General features: G+C 38.9%; 1 protein-coding gene across 1 annotated transcript; it reads left to right on the plus strand.

Moving 5' to 3' along the window:
- The first annotated feature begins 8,454 nt into the window (after positions 1-8,454).
- sox14 (SRY-box transcription factor 14) lies at positions 8,455-10,316 on the plus strand. The gene has a single exon (XM_034180711.1). It carries the CDS (start codon positions 8,850-8,852, stop codon positions 9,564-9,566), a length of 717 nt encoding a protein of 238 aa, XP_034036602.1. The 5' UTR covers positions 8,455-8,849; the 3' UTR covers positions 9,567-10,316.
- The last annotated feature ends 13,025 nt before the right edge of the window (positions 10,317-23,341 follow it).

Here is a 23,341-nt window from a genome sequence, read left to right on the forward strand (position 1 = left end):
TTAAAGTTAAAGGAATACTCGGCTCAATAGAGCTCTGACTCTTTGTCAGCCTGGCTATAGTGCTGAAAAGAAACCTGGGGTTGTTCTTATTTTCTTCAATTAGTGATGAGTAGTAAGATGTCCTAGCTTTACGGAGGGCTTTTGTATAGAGCAACAGACTCTTTTTCCAGGCTAAGTGAAGATCTTCTAAATTAGTGAGACGCCATTTCCTCTCCAACTTACGGGATATCTGCTTTAAGCTGCGAGTTTGTGAGTTATACCACGGAGTCAGGCACTTCTGATTTAAAGCTCTCTTTTTCAGAGGAGCTACAGCATCCAAAGTTGTCTTCAATGAGGATGTAAAACTATTGACGAGATACTCTATCTCACTTACAGAGTTTAGGTAGCTACTCTGCACTGTGTTAGTATATGGCATTAGAGAACATAAAGAAGGAATCATATCCTTAAACCTAGTTACAGCGCTTTCTGAAAGACTTCTAGTGTAATGAAACTTATTCCCCACTGCTGGGTAGTCCATCAGAGTAAATGTAAATGTTATTAAGAAATGATCAGACAGAAGGGAGTTTTCAGGGAATACTGTTAAGTCTTCAATTTCCATACCATAAGTCAGAACAAGATCTAAGATATGATTAAAGTGGTGGGTGGACTCATTTACATTTTGAGCAAAGCCAATTGAGTCTAATAATAGATTAAATGCAGTGTTGAGGCTGTCATTCTCAGCATCTGTGTGGATGTTAAAATCGCCCACTATAATTATCTTATCTGAGCTAAGCACTAAGTCAGACAAAAGGTCTGAAAATTCAGACAAACTCACAGTAACGACCAGGTGGACGATAGATAATAACAAATAAAACTGGTTTTTGGGACTTCCAATTTGGATGGACAAGACTAAGAGTCAAGCTTTCAAATGAATTAAAGCTCTGTCTGGGTTTTTGATCATTAATAAGCTGGAATGGAAGATTGCTGCTAATCCTCCGCCTCGGCCCGTCCTACGAGCATTCTGGCAGTTAGTGTGACTCGGGGGTGTTGACTCATTTAAACTAACATATTCATCCTGCTGTAACCAGGTTTCTGTAAGGCAGAATAAATCAATATGTTGATCAATTATTATATCATTTACTAACAGGGACTTAGAAGAGAGAGACCTAATGTTTAATAGACCACATTTAACTGTTTTAGTCTGTGGTGCAGTTGAAGGTGCTATATTATTTTTTCTTTTTGAATTTTTATGCTTAAATAGATTTTTGCTGGTTATTGGTGGTCTGGGAGCAGGCACCGTCTCTACGGGGATGGGGTAATGAGGGGATGGCAGGGGGAGAGAAGCTGCAGAGAGGTGTGTAAGACTACAACTCTGCTTCCTGGTCCCAACCCTGGATAGTCACGGTTTGGAGGATTTAAGAAAATTGGCCAGATTTCTAGAAATGAGAGCTGCTCCATCCAAAGTGGGATGGATGCCGTCTCTCCTAACAAGACCAGGTTTCCCCAGAAGCTTTGCCAATTATCTATGAAGCCCACCTCATTTTTTTGGACACCACTCAGACAGCCAGCAATTCAAGGAGAACATGGGCTAAACATGTCACTCCCGGTCCGATTGGGGAGGGGCCCAGAGAAAACTACAGAGTCCGACATTGTTTTTGCAAAGTTACACACCGATTCAATGTTGATTTTAGTGACCTCCAATTGGCGTAACCGGGTGTCATTACTGCCGACGTGAATTACAATCTTACCAAATTTACGCTTAGCCTTAGCCAGCAGTTTCAAATTTCCTTCAATGTCGCCTGCTCTGGCCCCCGGAAGACAATTGACTATGGTTGCTGGTGTCGCTAACTTCACATTTCTCAAAACAGAGTCGCCAATAACCAGAGTTTGATCCTCGGCGGGTGTGTCGTCGAGTGGGGAAAAACGGTTAGAAATGTGAACGGGTTGGCGGTGTACATGGGGCTTCTGTTTAGAACTACGCTTCCTCCTCACAGTCACCCAGTCGGCCTGCTTTCCCGGCTGCTCGGGATCTGCCAGAGGGAAACTAACTGCGGCTAAGCTACCTTGGTCCGCACCGACTACATGGGCCTGGCTAGCTGTAGAATTTTCCACGGTGCGGAGCCGAGTCTCCAATTCGCCCAGCCTGGCCTACAAAGCTACGAATAAGCTACACTTATTACAAGTACCATTACTGCTAAAGGAGGCCGAGGAATAACTAAACATTTCACACCCAGAGCAGAAAACTGCGGGAGAGACAGGAGAAGCCGCCATGCTAAACCGGCTAAGAGCTAGTAGCTGCGCTAAGCTAGCAGATTCCTAAAGACACACAAAGTGAATAATGTGTAAATAATTTAGAGGTGATTCAGCAGAGGGAGTGCTTTAGTTAAGGCACGTGAAGATTACACTGTGAAGCAAATCGTTATCTAGTTAACTAGATCAATCTAACTGCGCAGATTAAACAGCTAACAGATACAGCAAAACACCGCTGTGCTCCGGAACAGGAAGTGATACAATACCTCAGTGAGAGCCAACCACCAGTAGAGGCAACAACAACACAAAACAACAACACATGGTGGCCATCTTGGAAAACAGCCGCCTCTGCAATGCCCCTATAGCTAAAAATTATCTTTAGGGTGTGCTCGTACACTGTGCCAAATTTCATGCTTTTATCGTCAAAGTCATGATTCATCCACATATCTGCGCCGCTAGTAGAAGGCAAACCTTCAATAACTCATATTTTGCTTGCATCATATTTTGCTGAAGGTGTTCATTTGATCCAGGTTAGCTGGTGGACAGCACAAAGATGGGAAAGACCACAATGCCCAGGTTCAGCAGAGGTGGGGGTGCTGTCTGTCTGTTTGAAATGTTGCTCCTCAATCACTTTGAGCCATCAATGTCAGTTTAGGACAGTGGTGTCCAAAGACATTCCAGAACAGGCCAAGAGGGTGCAGGTTTTCTAAACTCCAGCAGGTGGTTTCACTTTGAGCAGATGGGATGGGTTAATCAGTGAAATCACCTGCTGGAGTTTAGAAAACCTGCACCCTCTTGGCCCTTTCTGAATGTCTTTGGATGTCACTGGTTTAGGACATCTGGTGATTTATGGAAATGTCATCCATTCACACAAAAACAAATTTGTCAACATATTCAAATTATGACTCATTCATGTACGTATGTGTTCCAACACTGTTGGCATTTGGTTTGAGTTGAACGTGGAATGCAGTAGGTGCCGTTTCCACAGAGGCACCTCAAGAATTTTGCTTACTGAGAAAAGAAATGGCAAATGTTAAAAGCAAAACTATGTGTACATCCCTATAAAGATGTAGAAAAATACCTTCTATGTCAAGTGTGACAAAATGTCAAACGTGTCACAATGTCAATGCCTGAGAATGTGTTGATAGAGTCTGGAGCGCATGTCACTGAATGCTCCCTTTGAGCTTGTGGCCTTGACAGCAGTCAAATGAGAGAGACACCAGAAAGACTGCATGATTCCCGTCCATCAGGAAAGGTGAGAGGACTGTCCAAATGGTCAAAAGGTTCAGGGTATCAGAGGACAAGATTTTCATGCACAGACTAAAATAACCCAAAATATTAAAGATTATTCCTTATATTGTTTAAGAAAAATAAATAAATAACAAACTATTTTTATTTTTTTTTATAAACATTGTTAATTAAACTGCTGACATGGTTTTAAGTGTATGGGTTTTTTTTTTCTCATTCTAAAAAAGAAGGATAAAATAAATTGGTCCTGCATTCTGGCCCTCCACCCCTGTGACTGGTCTAATCAATCTTGGACTGAGCTGTGATTGGCGGTACAGTTTGTGATGCAAATAAAATTAAACTAATCTGTGCTTCTGAGAAAGATTTCATGCAACTTTTCCTCCTTCAGTACGGGATCATGATAAAAGTCCTGCAGTCACAATATGTACAGTATAAGCATAAACTAGCATTGTGATACTATAATATGATAATAATTTATAATTTATTCATTTATATAGCACCAAATCACGAGTAATCGCCTCAAGGGGCTTCACAAACATAATTTAAAAGCAGAATAAAATGAAATAAGATTAAAACACAATAAAAAAAATGTAACTATAAAAAGGTAAAAGAAGTAAAATAAATAAAAAGAATAAAAAAAAGACACACAATCATATAAAATACTAATGATAAAACAGGTACAATAGTTATTTTACTGAAATGAGTGTTTCAGTAAGAAGCCACAAAACAGAAAGAACAAAATGAGGAAAATACAAAGACTTTCAAAGAGAAAATAGTACACATCATAGAAATTCTGTACCATGTCCTGCTCCTTGTCACTGAACTGCCTGTTGTGGCTGAATGATTTACTGAAGTCCAGACACGGGCTTTCGTGACATGTGTCACATAAGTAAAAAATAAGCCATTTCAAGCCTATTTTTTTAATTACATATTTATTTTCTACACGCACACTAACTGAACTTTCAGACTTTGAAGATATTTAAGCAGAGACTCCAAACATATGTATCTTTTAAATATTGATTAGCTTGAATTTAACACAATATTACCCCTTTAATTTCTTTTATCATTTCTTTGTTATGAGAGACACTTTGCTAAACCAAAATGTAAAAATAAATGTGTTGATAATAGACATGCAGACTTTCTGTCTGATTTGCAGGGACACACTCCTGCACTGAGTATCTATAGGTGTACTGCTGATGAATGCATGATAAAATAAATAAATAAAACATTCAGGTCATATCAGAACATGTGCTTCATCTTCTTTGTGCTCATCTGTATTTTCAAGCATACATTCTAAAAGAAGCTTGAGCTTTGGAAATACATTTTTCCCAAATAAATCCATATACCTACTTGTCCCATTTAAATTACTTAAGCATGTACTGAAAAATCCATGCATGTTGCATTTGTTCATTTATGAATTATAAGTATGTTGAGATATTACTTTATTGTTTTGTAGTAGTACAGTTTCTAATTTATACTTGCTCTTATCTAGTGAGTCACAGTCTCATATGAAAGGCTGAAATCCTCCTGCAAGGAAGGCCAAGTCTAAATTAGGTTTTTTCTCTTAATGAAGGTCAAGAGGGAGTCACATCTTTCCTTTTGTGATAATTTATCCTTATCTGCTGTTATCTCTGTTTTGGCTCTTTAATCCTAATTGTATTGTATAATTGTGTGACGTGGACCTTGCGGTCTTTGAAGTATTGCCCCTATCCTTTCATTATTACCTGGTACCTTGAACTGCCGCAAAAAAAAAAAACAACAATCATCTGCTTTGTTATTCATCACTGATTTTACTATTAAAGTTGATTTTTTTTATCTCATTCCAACACCTCACAGGAACATAATGTGGTCAACACTGACAACCATCATTCAAAGTCCAAAAATACACTAATATTATATTTAAATACCAATAATATGTTCATGCTCAGTAATTAATAAATACTAAATAAATAAATACATTGTTCACTTCAGTGTCATGTAAATGTCAGGGCATTATGTTTGGAGAGTGAATGAGTTATAGTGAATCTGTACACTTAAATTAAATGATTTAGAACAAAAATAGGGAAGTTTGGGGTTCTTGTTGAAGCCGTTGCCCCTGTGATCCGGTCCCGCATAAGCATCTGAAGATGAATGAGTGACTGAAAACAAAAAATAAAATGTTATGATGATAATGATGAGAGGATACAATCTGTAATTTTCAATAAAGTGTTTTTTTTTTGTTAGGAGTTATGTCATACTTTTATATTTTTTTCACCCCCAAAGGATGAATAATACATTTTTAGCATGATGATTAGATTTTTGGTTAAAGGATTGTTGTGTGGTAAAAGTTAGGTAGAGCTTTTGAGTACTGATGGAGGTCAGTGTCGCTGCACAGGATCACACTTCTTACAATATGTTCATTCATTCTGCAGGATTACTGAAGCTTGCATAATTTATTTAGTTATATAGTTGACAGTGCAGGGTATAGTAATACTGGCAGAACTAATGCTAGTGTTTAAAATGATTTGAAAACATTTGTAAAGTTCATCATTGTTAAAAATACAAATGCCAAAGATTACACCGTTCAGCCTGGCCCCCAAACACACACACACACACACACACACACACACACACACACACACACACACACACACATATATATATATATATATATATATATATATATATATATATATATATATATATATATATATATATATATATATATATATATATATATGAGATAATGGGGGTCACTAAACAGGATGGAGATGCAATAAAAGGCATTGAAATGTCAGGCGCAGCTTTTCGAGCGTTTAGCGTGGAAACCGCTTAGCGCTTCAGAACCGTGGACAGTTCCGGTTGGGGAGCTTATACCTCGCGCTCTCCGCGGGAACCCACGTTCTCTCTGCGCGCGTGCACGGAGACTCTCCCCTTTCACTCTTTAAAGCAGGACTGACGGACACGTGTCCTTCGATAATCCCGATTTACTGCGCGCGAGTCTGGACAGCGCACGTCGCGTCCAGTGCGTGCGTTATTGTGAGAAGTTTCACAAGTTCGAATAAAGTTTGATCTGTCACCTATAATTAATGGCATTAATGATATTAGGAGGATGAAACACGTGGATTTGAATTTTGTTAAGAATTTGAAGGGGCGTTTTATTTGTGCGCCTGTGACGCACAACAGGCTGAGAACGATCACATTTCACAAAAACCGAAGAGAACTACAGAAAGTACCGATATGGAAATAATAATCCTCACAAATCAAAACCTCCTGCGTTTCTCATTATCCCGCTAAATTATCGAGGGAACTTTTTTTTAGACAATCTGGTTTTGAATAAGAAATCGAGTTGCTCCCTGGTGAGCAGCAGACTCAGCCCCTCAAATCATTTCCTCTTATCTAATTCATTGATCTCACAATGAAGCCGCTGCGCCTGTGCCACAGACAGCCTAACACAATTTCCAACATCAAAAATAAGCACAATTATTGTGCAAACATGCAGTGGATTACCTCACGGCTGCAGATGAACATCACAGACGGGTTGGTGGTGGTTGTGAGGCAGCACCGGTTTTTCTTATCCGCTCAGTCCGGAGGCCCCGAGCTGTGGTCTCATATTGTTCCGTGGGGCCGGTGACGGCCGCCGAACATTTTACCCGCAATTTCAGGGTTTGACAAAAGAAAGATGTGATGGAAATATTCTGCTTATTGCAGCTACGGACTGACGCATGCGTGTGCGAGGAGCGAGAGAGTGCGCGAGAAAGAAGATCAGAAAATATTAAAAGTGTTCTGTGTGTAACATTTATTTTATCCTGCAGGATGCCGTGCGTTTTTTTTTTTTTGGGGGGGGGGGGTGATGATATCATCACAGCAAATAACAGCATCATCATTTTTTAAAAAAATACATTTTAATCTAATATTTTAATCACTTAAATAATTTTGTTTATGCATTTGTGTATTCACGCTAAAGGCGCGTTTTCCATGAAGTGTGTATTTAATTATTTATTTGTGTGTATCTGTGCTTGGGTTTGGTTTCTTTTGGAATAAGGTGTGTGTGCGCGCACAAAGGCGCCTTTAAATAAAAATACTTATCAGTGTCAGCAAATGAATGTCTCTCCCCTGATCTCCAATCACAGCGTTTTATTAAAAAAATAAAAAGGTTTGGTTTAAAAAATCACAGCTGACGGAATTTTATATCAAACACAGGAGCCTGAGGGCTGCCAGGTTTCGGTCCTCCTTCATATTTACATATTAAAACGATCATTCTGCGCCTCCTTAAAACCACACTGTTAACGTGATGGGAGCAAGTATTATGAGCTCACAAAACAATATTTTTAATAAAGGTTTGCATTTGATGTAAATTTATTTTATTTTTATATTTATTTTTGAAGGGGAGGGGGTCAGTAATGTAAACTTTTCCTTTCTGAAGAGTAGAAGCATGTTGGATAATTGTTTGAATTACATTTTTTTTTTTTTTTTTTTTTTTGTATTTTAAGGACGTTACAGCTGAGGTGTCCATGATCAAGATACTTTTGACAGGCTGGTGACCACAAGGAGAACCACAACAACAAGAACAACAACAATAATAATAACAATAATAAAAAATAATATTAATAATAGTAAATATTTCATTGCCAAAGTAATTTTTTTTTTTTTAATAAATGATTAAAAACAGACCTGTATTGACACAGCACGAGCACGCAGAGTAAAGTGCGCGTGCTCAGATCACCTGTGTGAATGAAGTTAAAAAAAAAAAAAAGAAAAGAAAGGCGGTTACCGTTGTGCTTTTGTAGTGATTGATCGGTGCCGGCGCGCGCACGTCCCACCCGTATTGTTTATGTTGTAATGTACACATATAGTTTGTCGGAGGTCTCCGTGCTGATTGGGCGCTCAGGTTGCTGAGTGAACGCCCTGCAGATTATGTCAGATTGCGTGCAGAAACTAAACCAGCCCAGCCTTTGAACTTCGCCGCTTTTGGCTCGTATTCACGCACTCGCGCTCATTTCCAAACCAGGTGCTTGAAGACAAACCTCAGAGAGCGCGTGTGCGACCAGCGGGGAGAGAAAAAAAGGCACTTTGTCAGCTCTGGCGCAGCAGCGCTTCACCTTTATGGATGTTGTCTTTTTTCCTTTTTCCTTTTTTCTTTTTTTTCTTCGGTGTGCTTTTGCAGCAGGTCTCTCTCAGACTTATTAACTGGACTTTACGCGCGCCGCGTTAACTCAGGAAACACAAAACCTGGATTGTGAATTTGATTCTTTCTTTTTTTCTTTTTTCTTTTTTTTTTTTGCTGAACACCCCAAAAGTGGCATGATCTGCCATCTAGACAGGTGAAGAGTTTTTCCCCTGCTGTCGATAAGAACCTTTCCTCGTCATTATAACGCAGGGGCGCGTCAAACATGTCCAAACCCGCCGATCACATCAAGAGACCCATGAACGCCTTCATGGTCTGGTCCCGCGGCCAGAGGAGAAAAATGGCGCAGGAGAATCCCAAAATGCACAACTCGGAGATCAGCAAGCGGCTGGGTGCCGAGTGGAAGCTGCTGTCGGAGTCTGAGAAGAGACCGTACATCGACGAGGCCAAGCGACTGCGCGCTCAGCACATGAAGGAGCACCCCGACTACAAGTACCGGCCGCGGCGCAAACCCAAAAACCTGCTGAAGAAGGACAGGTACGTCTTCCCGCTGCCTTACCTCGGGGACACTGACCACCTGAAGGGACTTCCCGTGTCGGCCGCGGACTCTCTTTTGGGCTCGTCGGAGAAAGCCAGAGCGTTTCTGCCGCCGACGTCCGCCCCCTACTCCTTCCTCGACCCGACCCAGTTCAGCTCCAGCGCCATCCAGAAGATGACAGAGATGCCGCACACGTTGAGCACCAGCACTTTGCCGTACGCGTCCTCCTTGGGATACCAGAATGGCGCATTCGGCACCCTCGGGTGCCCCAGTCAGCACACCCACACCCACCCGTCGCCCACAAACCCGGGCTACGTGGTTCCGTGTAACTGCACAGCCTGGTCGGCGTCCAGTTTACAGCCCCCAGTGGCCTACATACTTTTTCCAGGTATGACCAAGACTGGGATAGACCCGTACTCATCCGCACACGCCACTGCCATGTAACCCGCAGACTGTCTGCGCAACCCACTTGAATACTGACATGCATGTAAATACATTACGGACGGCGCACCCGCAAAAACAGGCACGAACACAACCGACCGCCTTGGACTTGTAACGTGCAAAAAAGAACAACAACAACAAAAACTTTTTCACAAATCCAACAAGATCCTAGAAGTTGGCACTTGCTGTGTAGAGGGTGGTGCGCGTGAACTGTAAGAAATGTAAATGTTTTATGGCAAAGGCAGCCTTTAACTTTATTTATTGTGTACATGTCAATGCTGATGACGCTGATTTGTGTTGGAAAGGCTTTTATTTTGACAACTGGCTTGCACATTTTTCACTCCCTGTGTCGCACGAGCGCTCCACGTTTTGGCTCAAGTTTGCGCTAAAATCAGGACGCATACGCTGCACATATACAGGTTTGTTTATGTTGATCAAACTGGCACATGAAGATATTTAAAAGGGGGTTTAAAAAAAGCACTCCAAGTTGAATTTTTTGCATCCTGCTAAAATGACCTTTTTGTTTTGAGGGCAACTTCTGTTTGAATCCACGGAGTTCTCTGTGTATTTTCTATATAAGATGGTCATGTTACGGAAAAAGGATCCTGTATGTAGAAGGTTGATACCTCCTGCGCTTTGTTCACTCCAAGATCAAAGACATTTCCAATAAAGACAATCTGTCTTCAACCACATCAATTTTTATCTGTAAAATAAATGGGATCTGTGCGTAAATGTGCCAGAAATAAGGCCTCACGCAGTTATAACACATAGAAAATCTTAGTTTGCTGACAATAATTTGAAACTTTTTCCCCTTTAATGATTGATTACTCACACATCTGATCAATAATGATCAGTCTTTATTTATTCATTGACTCTTTTTTTTCTTGAAATCTTTTTAAAGTTTATTTTTAATAGCTGTCAGAGTGGTGTGTGCATTTGAATGTTGGCTCTTTGTGTCAAACAGGTTCCAGACGTGTTGTCTGACAGTTGTGCAGAAGCCTCCCTGAGGGATTCCGCCCGTCCAACCCGTCTGACTGCTTCCTTCTTAATTCTGCCTCCAACTCATCCTGATTTCAAATGAAAAACGCTGCGCGGGTTAAACGTGCACAGAGCCTGTATGAACTTGTGAATACGGGCTCTGACTCTGGCATTTAACTTAAAAATCAGAGAGAGAGAGAGAGAGTATTCCTATTTGTTTTTTTGTGTTTTTTTTTTGTTGTTGTTGTTTTGGGTTTTTTTTTTGTGGTAACCGTGCGCTTCCTTCTCTTGGCTGCGTAATGGAGAACAGGATTTGCGGCGCAAGCACTAATTAAAAATTTCATTCCACACCCAAATTGTTTACTTATCTGCCAGGAACATATGCTGAGAGAAGTTAAGATTCACGACTGCGCACTATTGCCCAAGGTGCAATTCAGCGGTGGGGAGGCAGGGAGGATTTTTTTTTTTTTATGACAGACTTAGTGCTTATCTGCAGCTGTAAATTAGGGTGATATTTCATTGAACCCAATGTGAAGTTTTTACATCAAAACCCCTTAAGCATCCCAATTCAGCTTTGAAATGAGTCGAGTATAATTACTTCAGCAGTAGAAATCCAGCTGTAGGAATGATTTTTTTTTTTTTTTTTTTAATAATTGAGTGAAACAACCTTTTGCTTAAGTGTTCTTTTGTTTCACAAGTTTTATTTTTTTCCCCTACAGCAGTTGCTGTAATGATGCTATATTTTAATTAAGACTCTGACATAAATATCATTTAAGAGTAAATTACTGTTTGAAATACAATATATATATTCTGTCTTTCTCTGCACCGCAGACTCCACGATCACAGGCCAGAAGTCTTATTTCATTTAATATAAATGTTAAAAGGCAAAGAAGAGGGGGCGCTACAACACTTGACAACAAAATAAATAAATAAATAAACTCATGTCACTCTAAGAAATGAAACACAGGGGTTTTTAAATGTAATTAATACTATTATTTTCAATATACTTGGAATTGTTAATTTTAGGGATTTAAGTAAGAATGTTTCATTTGATTTAATTAATTTCACTGACATTGTTATGTGGAAAAAGTTACCTTAACTTTATCAATTAAATTCAACGTTTTATTTCTTATAGTGTACGTGTCTTTGGTTGTCACCCTCCTACATGACGAACTCATTTAAGAATCGGTTCCACAAAAAAGTGATTGCAACAAAAAAAAAGAAAAAAAAAAGAGATTTTCAGATTTGCGGTTTTGACAGAATATTGTGAATTTATTTTGATGAGGGAAACTGATCTTATCCCAACATATTGAATTTTGTGAAAAAAAAAATCATTATTCTAAATCCACTTTATCTGAAATTGAATCTGGGATTCAGTTTTTGACGGAACATCAGTGTTTGAATTCTCGTGAGGAAAAAAGAAAGGAGCCGATAAAGAGGAAACAGAATGATATCACGGTTATTTAAAGTCTCCTTTAAGCGATTTACACTTCTCCTCGGCACGCGCACGCACGTGGTTGTACCGACGATCGTGTGCGCGTGGCGGGACGCAGACACGGAAAACACAAAATGCCACGCTTCACTTCCACCCACACGCACAGCCAGGCGCACGCGGCACACTGCAAATCAATGCGCATTTTACGCAAACGTGCACGAACTTCTGTCATTCTTCTTTTGACTTTCAACAATGCTGCGTGAGTCACGTTATTTGATTTACTTTTTATCTCTTAATTTCATTTCCGCCCTGCACGTCGTGAGTTGGATTTATTTATTTATTTGTTAAATTTGATATTGTTGTTTTAAGAGGTGAAAAGCCAAAACAGTGTTTTTTATATCCATATATGCGTCTCTTTTTTTATCCGAAACTCAAACTTTAAGCAATTAAAAAAATTAAAATATTGAAGTTGGATTTGAAAAAAGAAGAACCCCCACTGATCAATATGTTTGCTTATTTGTTTGTGCAGTAAACAGTCCTTTGATGTCTCACAGGTATCTTTGTGCGCACAGATGCAGCGCTGCTTCACTTTATTCTTGCTCTCTTTTTTGTGAAGTCTTTACATTTTTGCCAACAAACGTCACTTATTTCCAAAACAAATCTACTTTTTAGATGCCACCAAAGCTGCTGCATATGAAACTGACTCATTTTGTTGGTTTATTTATTTTGGTGGTAAAAAATCTCATCACATTGTTGACTAACTGCGCACTGGATCTTCTTCTCAACAACCTGAAGCAACTGATTAACCACAAGGCTCCTATGGTGGGGGTCAGCAGCTAGTGAAGGGACAAAAAAAAAAAAAAAAAAAAAAAAAAAAAAAACAGCCCGAGAACATTAAAGGACTAAAAAAAATCTGTGCAATTTTTCGGGGGGGGGGGTGCAAGTGAAACAAGTGGAATGTGTCCAAACACAAATGACATGATTTCATGTAGTTCTAATTGAGAAACATAAGAAAATTATGTTATCTACACACCTTCAGATCATGTGTAACCAATGTACTCATTTTACATATTTAAATCATATTTCCGTATCACTCAAAAAACTACCTCATTGGATTGGATTTCCATGTAGTAAATCTACATAGTTCCAACTAAATTTAATTAAATTATCTTACATGGATATGCTTTTTTGAGTCGGGGCTACATACATTTATTAGAAGGAAATCCTGCACATAATTGAATTGAGTTCAACCAATGAGTCATTTTGAGTGTGTGTGTGTGTGTGTGTGTGTGTGTGTGTGTTTGCAGAAGATGCAAAACATTACAAGTAATTTATTTTAAAGACTTTTCCCAAGTGAGTGTCATCATCCACATGCAAAAGGCAGCTCGCTACATCAAAAAAACATATTTAACACAAGATATTCACCTAATTTTACAATCATTCACAAATGTCGCCTGTTTATTAATTATGGCTGCTTCATGCGCACTGAGTGACTGCAACGGATCAGCTCTCTGAATTTTCATGTGGGACCTTCTTTCCACGTCAAATCACGCAGATAATTTTTCCCCTTATTGATTCTCCTGATGCTTTTGGACTCATCACATTTTCTGCCAAAAACAAATCATGCTTTGTGTGTGTACATGGGCACGTGTGCATATGCATGGGCACACATACACACACACACACACACACACATTGCTGAACAGCCTTTTTTTTTAACAATCGGCCTGCTCTCTTTGTCCCACCAACTTCCGCAACCAATCTCACACCATTTCATGACAAAAAGTTAATTAGTCTATCGTTCGTGCTCCCATCACGAACATGCTTTCTTCTTGACGGGAGTGACAACGGGGTGTGTGGATTAGGGTTAGGGGAAAGGAGATGGTTAGGTTATGGTTATGGTTACCATTAGGTTTTGGGCAAGGGGTAGTATTGGAGATAGTAAAGTAAAATATCTGCGTAATGTAGGTTAGGGTTATGAGTTACTCATTTCATGACGTGATGACAAACAAAACACGTCCCACGTATTGTTTGTGATGTCAGATGAGCAGGGTTTTTTTTTTTTTTTTTGATAAGACATGCACACAGTAAGAGAGAAACATTTGATTTCCACTTTTCTGTCCATTTTAACTGAACAAAATCATTGTTTTCCATGTTCAGACAAACAAAAATGTATCTAAAATATTAATGTTTTTTCTTTCAAAAAAATGCATTAAATGTTTTGAACACATTCTGAAATGTTTTAACATGAGGTGATAAACTACAATTTTTGTAATTGCTTGTAAAATTATTTGGAGATTGTTAGCTTCATAATCTTTCCATATTGTACCTTGATGAACAATTATTTCATTTATATAGGTACACTGAAACATATATCATTTTTGTTTTATATTATTTAAAGATATGCATTGCAGATGATTATAATGCAACCAGCTGACATCAGGATCTAACTGAGATATATAAGAAAAGTACAGTGTATTGTACAAAAAACCTTGGCATAATAATAAAAAAAAAATGTTGCAAAAGCAATGAAATTTTTTTAACTTCTAAGCAAATTGCACTAGCCATTAAAGACTAAGCAAAATAATTATCACATGACTACCCTGTACCTTTAAAACTTAATTCTTTTGAGCTCACCATTTCATGGTCTTACAAGAACACCATGTTGATTAATGATAAATATGATTGTAGAATCATTTTATTTTTATTATTGTGATTGTATAATCATGCATTGAATCCCAGGAAATTATTATGTTTTGATCATCAGAAAAGGCATACTCCTACTTTTTAATATGTTATTTTAAATAATGTTTGGACTTTGCCAATTCAGTATTTTACTGACATATTAATAAAGGAAAAAAGATTAAAAATCCATATTTATAAACAAAATCATCAGATTTGTTCAGACTTTTTCTCATTACAGTGACTGTAGTTCATTGCAAAAGAGAAAGGCTGGTTTTCAATTTCTGCACATGCTCATTATATTAAAATCGATTGTGTTGATACTTTTTTATTTCCCTTGATTAAAATAAATTTCTTAATTTTCACGCTTGATTTTCTTTCAACATCAATTCATCATTTTGTGGATTGTACTGTCACTGATTTGTAATAATTAAACAACAATGCCGGCCGTTTTCCATGTTTTATTTCAGTACTCACAATTTGGATACACAGTAAGTAAATAAATAAATAAACAACAACAACAAAAACTGTAGTTTGAAAAATATATCTTCTTACTCCACACAGTAGTCACACTATAATAATTGAAAATGTCTGGAGATGGGTCATGTTATCATGAAGGTATTAGAGTTTAAATTTATTTTTTTTATTATTATTTCTGAAAAACATAAAACTAGTGTAATAAAATCTGCAGCAAGTCGTTTGTAACCGGTGATGCATTCAGGTGCTGTGGTGAGGCACAAACACGAGCCTTCACTGTCAGCTGCATTGTAACTCATATAGGAATTTGAAAATTTGAAACCAGAATATATATATATATATATATATGTATGTGTGTGTGTGTGATTCACATTTAATGAATCCAGTAAAATAAATGATCAAACATGCATTATTTGTATTGAATGAATGTACATTCAAACTCCCAACGTGGTTCCAATGACAGATATTTCAATATCATGTTCTTTCATAATCAGCACATTTTTGACAATAAAAAAGACACTAAATAATGGAATATTTCTGTAGAAATTAAACAGCTGATTAATGTGAGTTTTCAACAAATGGTGCAATGTCAACAGAGAAAGTCTCAGTTACATGTTGCCAGTTGGGCCTCTCCTGTATGGATTCAAGCAATCCCAAAAAGCAGCAAGATGCAAGATGGTCAACAACAGATCAATGGCTGATCACCTGATGTACTGCCCGTTGGGGTCCTGGGGACATTTTTTGAAGTACTTTTTAAAAGTGTTTATTGTGAAGTCCATTGTCTCCAGCTGATTGCATTAGCATACTCACTGAACTTCACATGGCAACATGGGGGATTAGTGGTGAGCACTGTTGCCTCACAGCGAGAAGGTCATGGGTTCAATTCCCACCTTTGGCCTTTCTGTCTGGAGTTTGCATGTCCTCCCCATGATTGTGTCGGTTCTCTCTGGGTGCTCCGGCTTCTTCCCACATCCAAAGTTAGGTGGATTAGAAACTTTAAATTGTCCGTAGGTGTGTGTGCGGGTGTGAATGTGTTTGTTTGTCTATATGTGGCTCTGTGACAGATTGGCATCCTGTCCAGAGTGTACCCCACTGGTAAGGTTAGACTTTACTTGAGTGAAGCACCTTGAGGTAAATTTTTGTGATTTGGCGCTATATAAATGAAAATAAATTGAAATTGCTGGGACAGGCTCCAGCCCCCTGCGACCCTTAATTGGACTAAGCTGTTGAAGATGAGTGTGTGTGTGTGTGAACTTCACAATTTTGCAGACCCCAGCTTGCAATTTGCTTTCTGTTCAACCCAGTCTCATGGACTGTCGCGATTTAGCAGCACAAAAATATACATGAATCTATTGGTTCATCATATTGTCGCGAAAAGTGCAAAATTTTCGTCACGGCATTACAAATTCATTCTAATTCATTCCGTGATGGCTGCATGTAATTAAAACTGCAGCGGGGGGTCGGGGTGGTTATGGTTAGGGTGGGGGGAAGGAGTAGGATTAGGTTATGGTTACGTTTAGGGTTGGGGGTAGGAGTAGGGTTAGTAATAGTGAGTTAAAAATAAACATCACAAAAATTTTAATAATTTCGTGATGGATGGGCGAAAAAATGCGAGACTGGGCTATTCTGTTTCGGGCTGTTCTGTTTGTCATATTTATTTTTCAATGTTTAGCATCACCATCTCTTTTTTTTCCTGCACCATCCTCTTCAATCAGTGCTTGGTTAATTATCACAAAGTAATGATCTGTATTGTATCACGGAAAGCTGTACAACAACAGGTAGAATTACACGAGGCCTAATCGGATCAGATTCTACCTCATGTACATGATGTAATACTGATATCAGCATTGGTGCAGCCCGAGTTACAGTGCAAGTCTATTGCCTGTTCTTCAATGCAGCATTGTCAGACCAGTAACACTGCAGAATTTTTTTGTAGGTAAAATAGTCAGGGTGTAAATTTGAAGAGAAAAATCTAAGAGAAAAATAGTTTGTGAAAATGGATTAAATCTCCTAAGTTCCTCTGAAATATGAAGACATTGTATTAATAGTGTAGTAGAGTGAAAGGAACAGAGTGCAGCGATGAAATGAAGGAAAACATTTTTTTTTTTTTTTGGAAATGGTTCCAGTTACAGCCACCATAGCTCTAAATCTTGGGGCCATTCCTATGGCAGCTGCCGTAATTGATGTTGTGTGACTCAGTGTATGCTGCTAGCTCCTTCTCAGTATAGTGGTGCATCCTGCCTGTCATGGGGGAGACAGGGGTTTGATTGTCTGATGAAAGACTTTTTTTTTAAACTCCCTTCATATCAGCCAACATTTATTGTTTCAGTTATTCTTTGGGTTCATGTATCTCTATAAGATTTGGGTTATTTGGCTATTAAGGTTTAAGGTTGGGGTGAGGGTTAGGATTGTCACCATCATAGTAAAACTAACCAAGACATATTTATGGTTACCATAATGATATTCACTGCCTTTTTTAACCTTCACCATTACATATACATAACATATCATCTGCATACATTCAACTCCAACAAACAAAATGGACAGTCTAGTCCATTAAAAATAAGGAGCTTGCTGTACAACCGCAATTCTAATGAAGTTGGGGCATTGTGTAAAATGTAAATAAAAACAGAATACAATGATTTAAAAATCCTCTTCAACCTATGTTCAATTGAATACACCACAAAGGCAAGATATTTAATGTTCAAACTGATCACATTTATTGTTTATGTGCAAATATTTGCTCATTTTGAAATGATGCCTGCAACACATTTCAAAAACGCTGAGACGGGGCAGCAAAAGACAGGGAAAGTTGATGAATGCTCAAAGAACACCTAATTGGAAACAGGTGAGTGTCATGATTGGGTATAAACGGAGCGTCCCCAAAAGGCTCAGCCGTTTACAAGCAAAGATGGGGTGAGGATCACCACTTTGTGAACAGTTGCTTTGAAAAAATAGTCCAACAGTTTAAGAACAATGTTTCTCAACATTCAATTGCAAGGAATTCAGGGATTCCATCATCTACAGTCCATGATATAATCAGAAGATTCAGAGAATCTGGAGCACTTTCTGCACGTAAGCGGCAAGGCCAAAAACCAACAATCCCTTAGGCAGCACTGCATTAAAAACTGACATCATTGTGTAAAGGATGTTATTGCGTGGGCTCAGGAACACCTCAGAAAACCATTGTCAGTTAACACAGTTCATCGTTGCATCTACAAGTGCAAGTTAAAACTCTACCATGCAAAGTGAAAGCCATACATTAACATCCAGAAACAGCGCCGCCTTCTCTGGGCCTGAGCTCATTTGAAATGGACAAATGCAAAGTGGAAAAGTGTGCTGTGGTCTGATGGGTCCACTTTTCAAACTGTTTTTGGAAATCATGGACGTCAATCATGGTCAAAAGAGGAAAAAGACCATCCAGATTGTTACCAGCGCAAAGTTCAAAACCCAGCATCTGTGATGGTATGGGGGTGTGTTAGTGCCCATGACATGGGCAACTTACACATCTGTGATGGTACCATCAATTCTGAAAGGTACATCCAGGTTTTGGAGCAACACATGCTGCCATCTAAGCAACGTCTTTTTCAGGGACGTCCCTGCTTATTTCAGCAAGACAATGCCAAGCCACATTCTGCACATGTTACAACAGCGTGGCTTCATAGTAAAAGAGTGCAGGTACTAGACTGGCCTGCCTGCAGTCCAGAACTGTCGCCCATTGAAAATGTGTGGTGCATTATGAAGCTCAAAATACAACAGAGACCCCGGACTGTTGAACAACTGAAGTTGTTCGTCAAGCAAGAATGGGAAAGAATTCCACCTACAAAGCTTCAACAATTAGTGTCCTCAGTTCCCAAATGTTGAGTGTTGTCTTTGTGGTGTATTCAATTGAATATAGGTTGATGAGGATTTGCAAATCATTGTATTCTGTTTTTATTTACATTTTTCACAATGTCCCGACTTCATTGGAATTGGGGTTGTAAATCTGCATCAGTAATACTGAGGGTAAACACAAAGAAGAGACACACCATGACACCAAGATGTCACACACACACACACACACACACACACACACACACACACACACACACACACACACACACACACACACACACACACACACACACACACACACACACACACACACACACACACACACACATATTTGAAGTGTGGCTGCAGAGGCGCACACACCGATCTACCTGGTTGCTCCAGGGCCGTCGGCGGCTCAGGTTGAGGGCAGCACTGCCAGTGGAATCCCTCGGTAAAGAGGATGCTAATCATAGCTTCTTGTGCCTGAGCATGTCTTCCTGGGCCAAATGAGATTAGAGTGAGTGGGATATGGTGAAGCGACGTGCGTGGGGTTCTGGAGGTGAAAGGTAAAGGCACTTATCAGGAGGGTTCCCCTCGGGGTCCTCGACGGCTGACTCAATCAAAACCCTGCATGCACTTCTCAGTGGATTAGACTAATCAGGAAGGAGCAGGGGATGTATAGCCCACTTATCTGGAAAAAAACATTGGGATCTCTTTCCCGTTGAAAAGACCCTACAGAAATGTTTGTTAATTTTATTTATTACAGGATGCTTGTTGATAATCTTCCATGGAATCATTAAAATGGGCTCTTCCAGTCAGTGAAGGCACGTGATGTTTACACTAGCCTTTGATGTTCCACGTCACCCCCCCGGTTCACACATTGTCATTATATTTATATATTTATTTGTTGATTTTTTATATTACTTATGTTCACCATGTGCATCTCATTCCATAACAGATCACACTGATGGAAGGCAGTCAACATAACAAAGACCCTGAAAGGTGCATGAATATTTATTACCACAACGATTTCAGAGCCCGACAGGCCGTTAGCACTCAACGTAACAGTGAGAAGATAACAGCAATTTTCACACTCATGATTACCTTCAAATTAATCTCTGTTTCTTGAAGGGATGTGGGATAGGTGACTGGTGTGTCTTTCATTTCTCCATTAAAAGTTGACTAAATACTAAGTTTCACTTAGTTGGTTAACAAAATAATCTATAAACAATGGAATACTTGAACATGAGGATGCATTCAAGGTGAGATTTGATTATTTATGATAATGACCTGAGCTTCATTAATGTACAATCCATATCTTTAACAATATGGAGCGCAACCTTCAATATCATGTCACTGTTGAGTCAGCAACTGTCACTTAACTCTCAAAAGCTATTATTTTAACACTGTCCATCTGTGAGTTTGGAGTTGTGGGCCTGTGACAGTGTATAGGTTCTTCTGGCTTCTCTCTTTTGCTTTAGGGTTGCCACAGCAGATCCAGTACAGATCTGCATGTTGATTTGACACAAGCTTTACACTGCATTCCTGGCTCAACCCCACATTACTTATAGAAGGTTGTAGGGGTGGTCTTGAACTGGAAATCTTCTTCTCTGGAAGCAAGCTCACTAACAGCTTAGTCAGAGTGTGTCAGGATTTGGGTTTTGCATTGTGTTTAGTTTGTTCTGTTTTGGTTTTGTTGCATGTTAGTTCTCTTGCTGGTCTTTTTCCTGCTTGGTATTTTCTGTCCCTGTCTCTCTTGTCTGTTTCTTGTTGCTTGGTGGTGGGCATCTCACTCTGTCTGGCAACACCCTTGTTCTGGTGCTTAATTACTGCCACCTTAAAAGCCTGTGGTACATAGCCAACTAATAAAGATAGATTGATCATATTTAAGATTGAAGCATTAATTAATGGTAGGGCTTCCTTGAGCAGCCTGGTAGGAATGGGGTCTAATAGACATGTTGATGGTTTGTAGGAAGTAACTAATGAAAATAACTCAGACAGAACAATCGGAGAGAAAGAGTCTAACCAAATACCAGCATTACTGAAAGCAGCCAAAGATAACGATATGTCTTTGGGATGGTTATGAGTAATTTTTTCTCTAATAGTTAAAATTTTATTAGCAAAGAAAGTCATGAAGTCATTACTAGTTAAAGTTAAAGGAATACTCGGCTCAGTAGAGCTCTGACTCTTTGTCAGCCTGGCTACAGTGCTGAAAAGAAACCTGGGGTTGTTCTTATTTTCTTCAATTAGTAATGAGTAGTAAGATGTCCTAGCTTTACGGAGGGCTTTTTTATAGAGCAACAGACTCTTTTTCCAGGCTATGTGAAGATCTTCTAAATTAGTGAGATGCCATTTCCTCTCCAATTTACGGGTTATCTGTTTTAAGCTGCGAGTTTGTGAGTTATACCACGGAGTCAGGCACTTCTGATTTAAGGCTCTCTTTTTCAGAGGAGCTACAGCATCCAAAGTTGTGTTCAGTGAGGATGTAAAACTACTGACGAGATAATCTATCTCACTCACAGAGTTTAGGTAGCTACTCTGCACTGTGTTGGTATATGGCACTGGAGAACATAACAAAGAAGGAATCATATCTTTAAATCTAGTTACAGTGCTTTCCAAAAGACTTCTACTGTAATGAAACTTATTCCCCACTGCTGGGTAATCCATTAAAGTAAATATAAATGTTATTAAGAAATGATCAGACAGAAGGGGTTTTTCAGGGAATACTGTTATGTCTTCAATTTCCATACCATAAGTCAGAACAAGCTCTAAAGTATGGTTAAAGTGGTGGGTGGACTCATTTACATTTTGAGCAAAGCCAATTGAGTCTAATAATAGATTAAATGCAATGTTGAGGCTGTCATTCTCAGCATCTATGTGGATGTTAAAATCGCCCACTATAATTATCTTATCTGAGCTAAGCACTAAGTCAGACAAAAGGTCTGAAAATTCACAGAGAAACTCACAGTAATGACCAGGTGGACGATAGATAACAACAAATAAAAATGTTTTTTTTGGACTTCCAATTTGGATGGACAAGACTAAGAGTCAAGCTTTCAAATGAATTTAAGCTCTGTCTGGGTTTTTGATTAATTAATAAGCTGGAATGGAAGATTGCTGCTAATCCTCCCCCTCGGCCTGTGCTACGAGCATTCTGACAGTTAGTGTGACTCGGGGGTGTTGACTCATTTAAACTAACATATTCATCCTGCTGTAACCAGGTTTCTGTAAGGCAGAATAAATTATGTCATTTACTAACAGGGACTTAGAAGAGAGAGACCTAATGTTTAATAGACCACATTTAACTGTTTTAGTCTGTGGTGCAGTTGAAGGTGCTATATTATTTTTTCTTTCTAAGGTTATTTTTTTCTAAGGTTCACTGGTTGCACTAGTCCCTCACCAGATTGATGGACCTTGTGCCTTTTTTCCAGCTCAGTTTTGTGTGTTTCATAGTCCGGCTAGCCTCATCGTGTTTTTTGACCACCTGCCTGTTTTTCTTTTTGGACTGCCTTCCCATGTACCGACTCCAGCAAACATTTTCAGTAAACAATCTTAACCTACAGAGCTGTGTGTTTGAGTCCTGCATTTGTGTCCAGCCATTTCTGACAACCAAACCTGCTAAAATGTCGCTCAGTGTGGCTGTGGCAATACCATTGTCATATCACTGGAATGTTGTGGGTTCCAACCCAATGTGAGGACAGCATCTGTGGCTTTCCCTGTAACAAATATGTGAATCCTAACAGTGTTATATGTAATATTTTCTTGAGAGTTCAAAAGAGTTTTAAAAAAGACCCTTCGGCTGCACCCTTGTTCTCACTCAGGGTCGCCACAGCAGATCCAAAGTGGATCTACATGTTAAATTGGCACAAGTTTTATGCCAGATGTCCTTCCTTATGCAACTCCACATTTAAACCAGGAACCTACCACACCAAAACCAAGTGTACTAACCACTTGGCCACCACCACTGCTTTTCAATAGACTTTTATACATCATAATGTTGCAAGTGCAAGAAAGGCAAAGGTAGTGCTCACCACTAACCAACAATGCTGCCCATGTGATTTCTTAGTTTTTTATTATTAATAAATTTGCAAAAAAAAAAAAAAAAAAAAAAACTTTTTTCATGTTATCATTATGATGTTTTGTGAGTAGAATTTTTAGGGAAAAATGAATTTCATCCATTTTGGAATAAGGCTGTAACATAACAAAATGTGGAAAAAGTGAAGTGGTGGTACTTGCAAGACATGTACATATTTCACTTTATGTTGTCTGTGTTAAGAGTTTTCACTGGCCCAACAGTTTACCACAAATTAAATTTCACCAAAGTGAATATCTTTTCAAACAGAGATGTATTTACTTATTAAAACTTCTGAATGATTAACTTCCACAATCCAGG

This window comes from Thalassophryne amazonica, chromosome 10, assembly GCF_902500255.1.
Source record: "Thalassophryne amazonica chromosome 10, fThaAma1.1, whole genome shotgun sequence".
Classification (NCBI taxonomy): Eukaryota; Metazoa; Chordata; class Actinopteri; order Batrachoidiformes; family Batrachoididae; genus Thalassophryne; species Thalassophryne amazonica.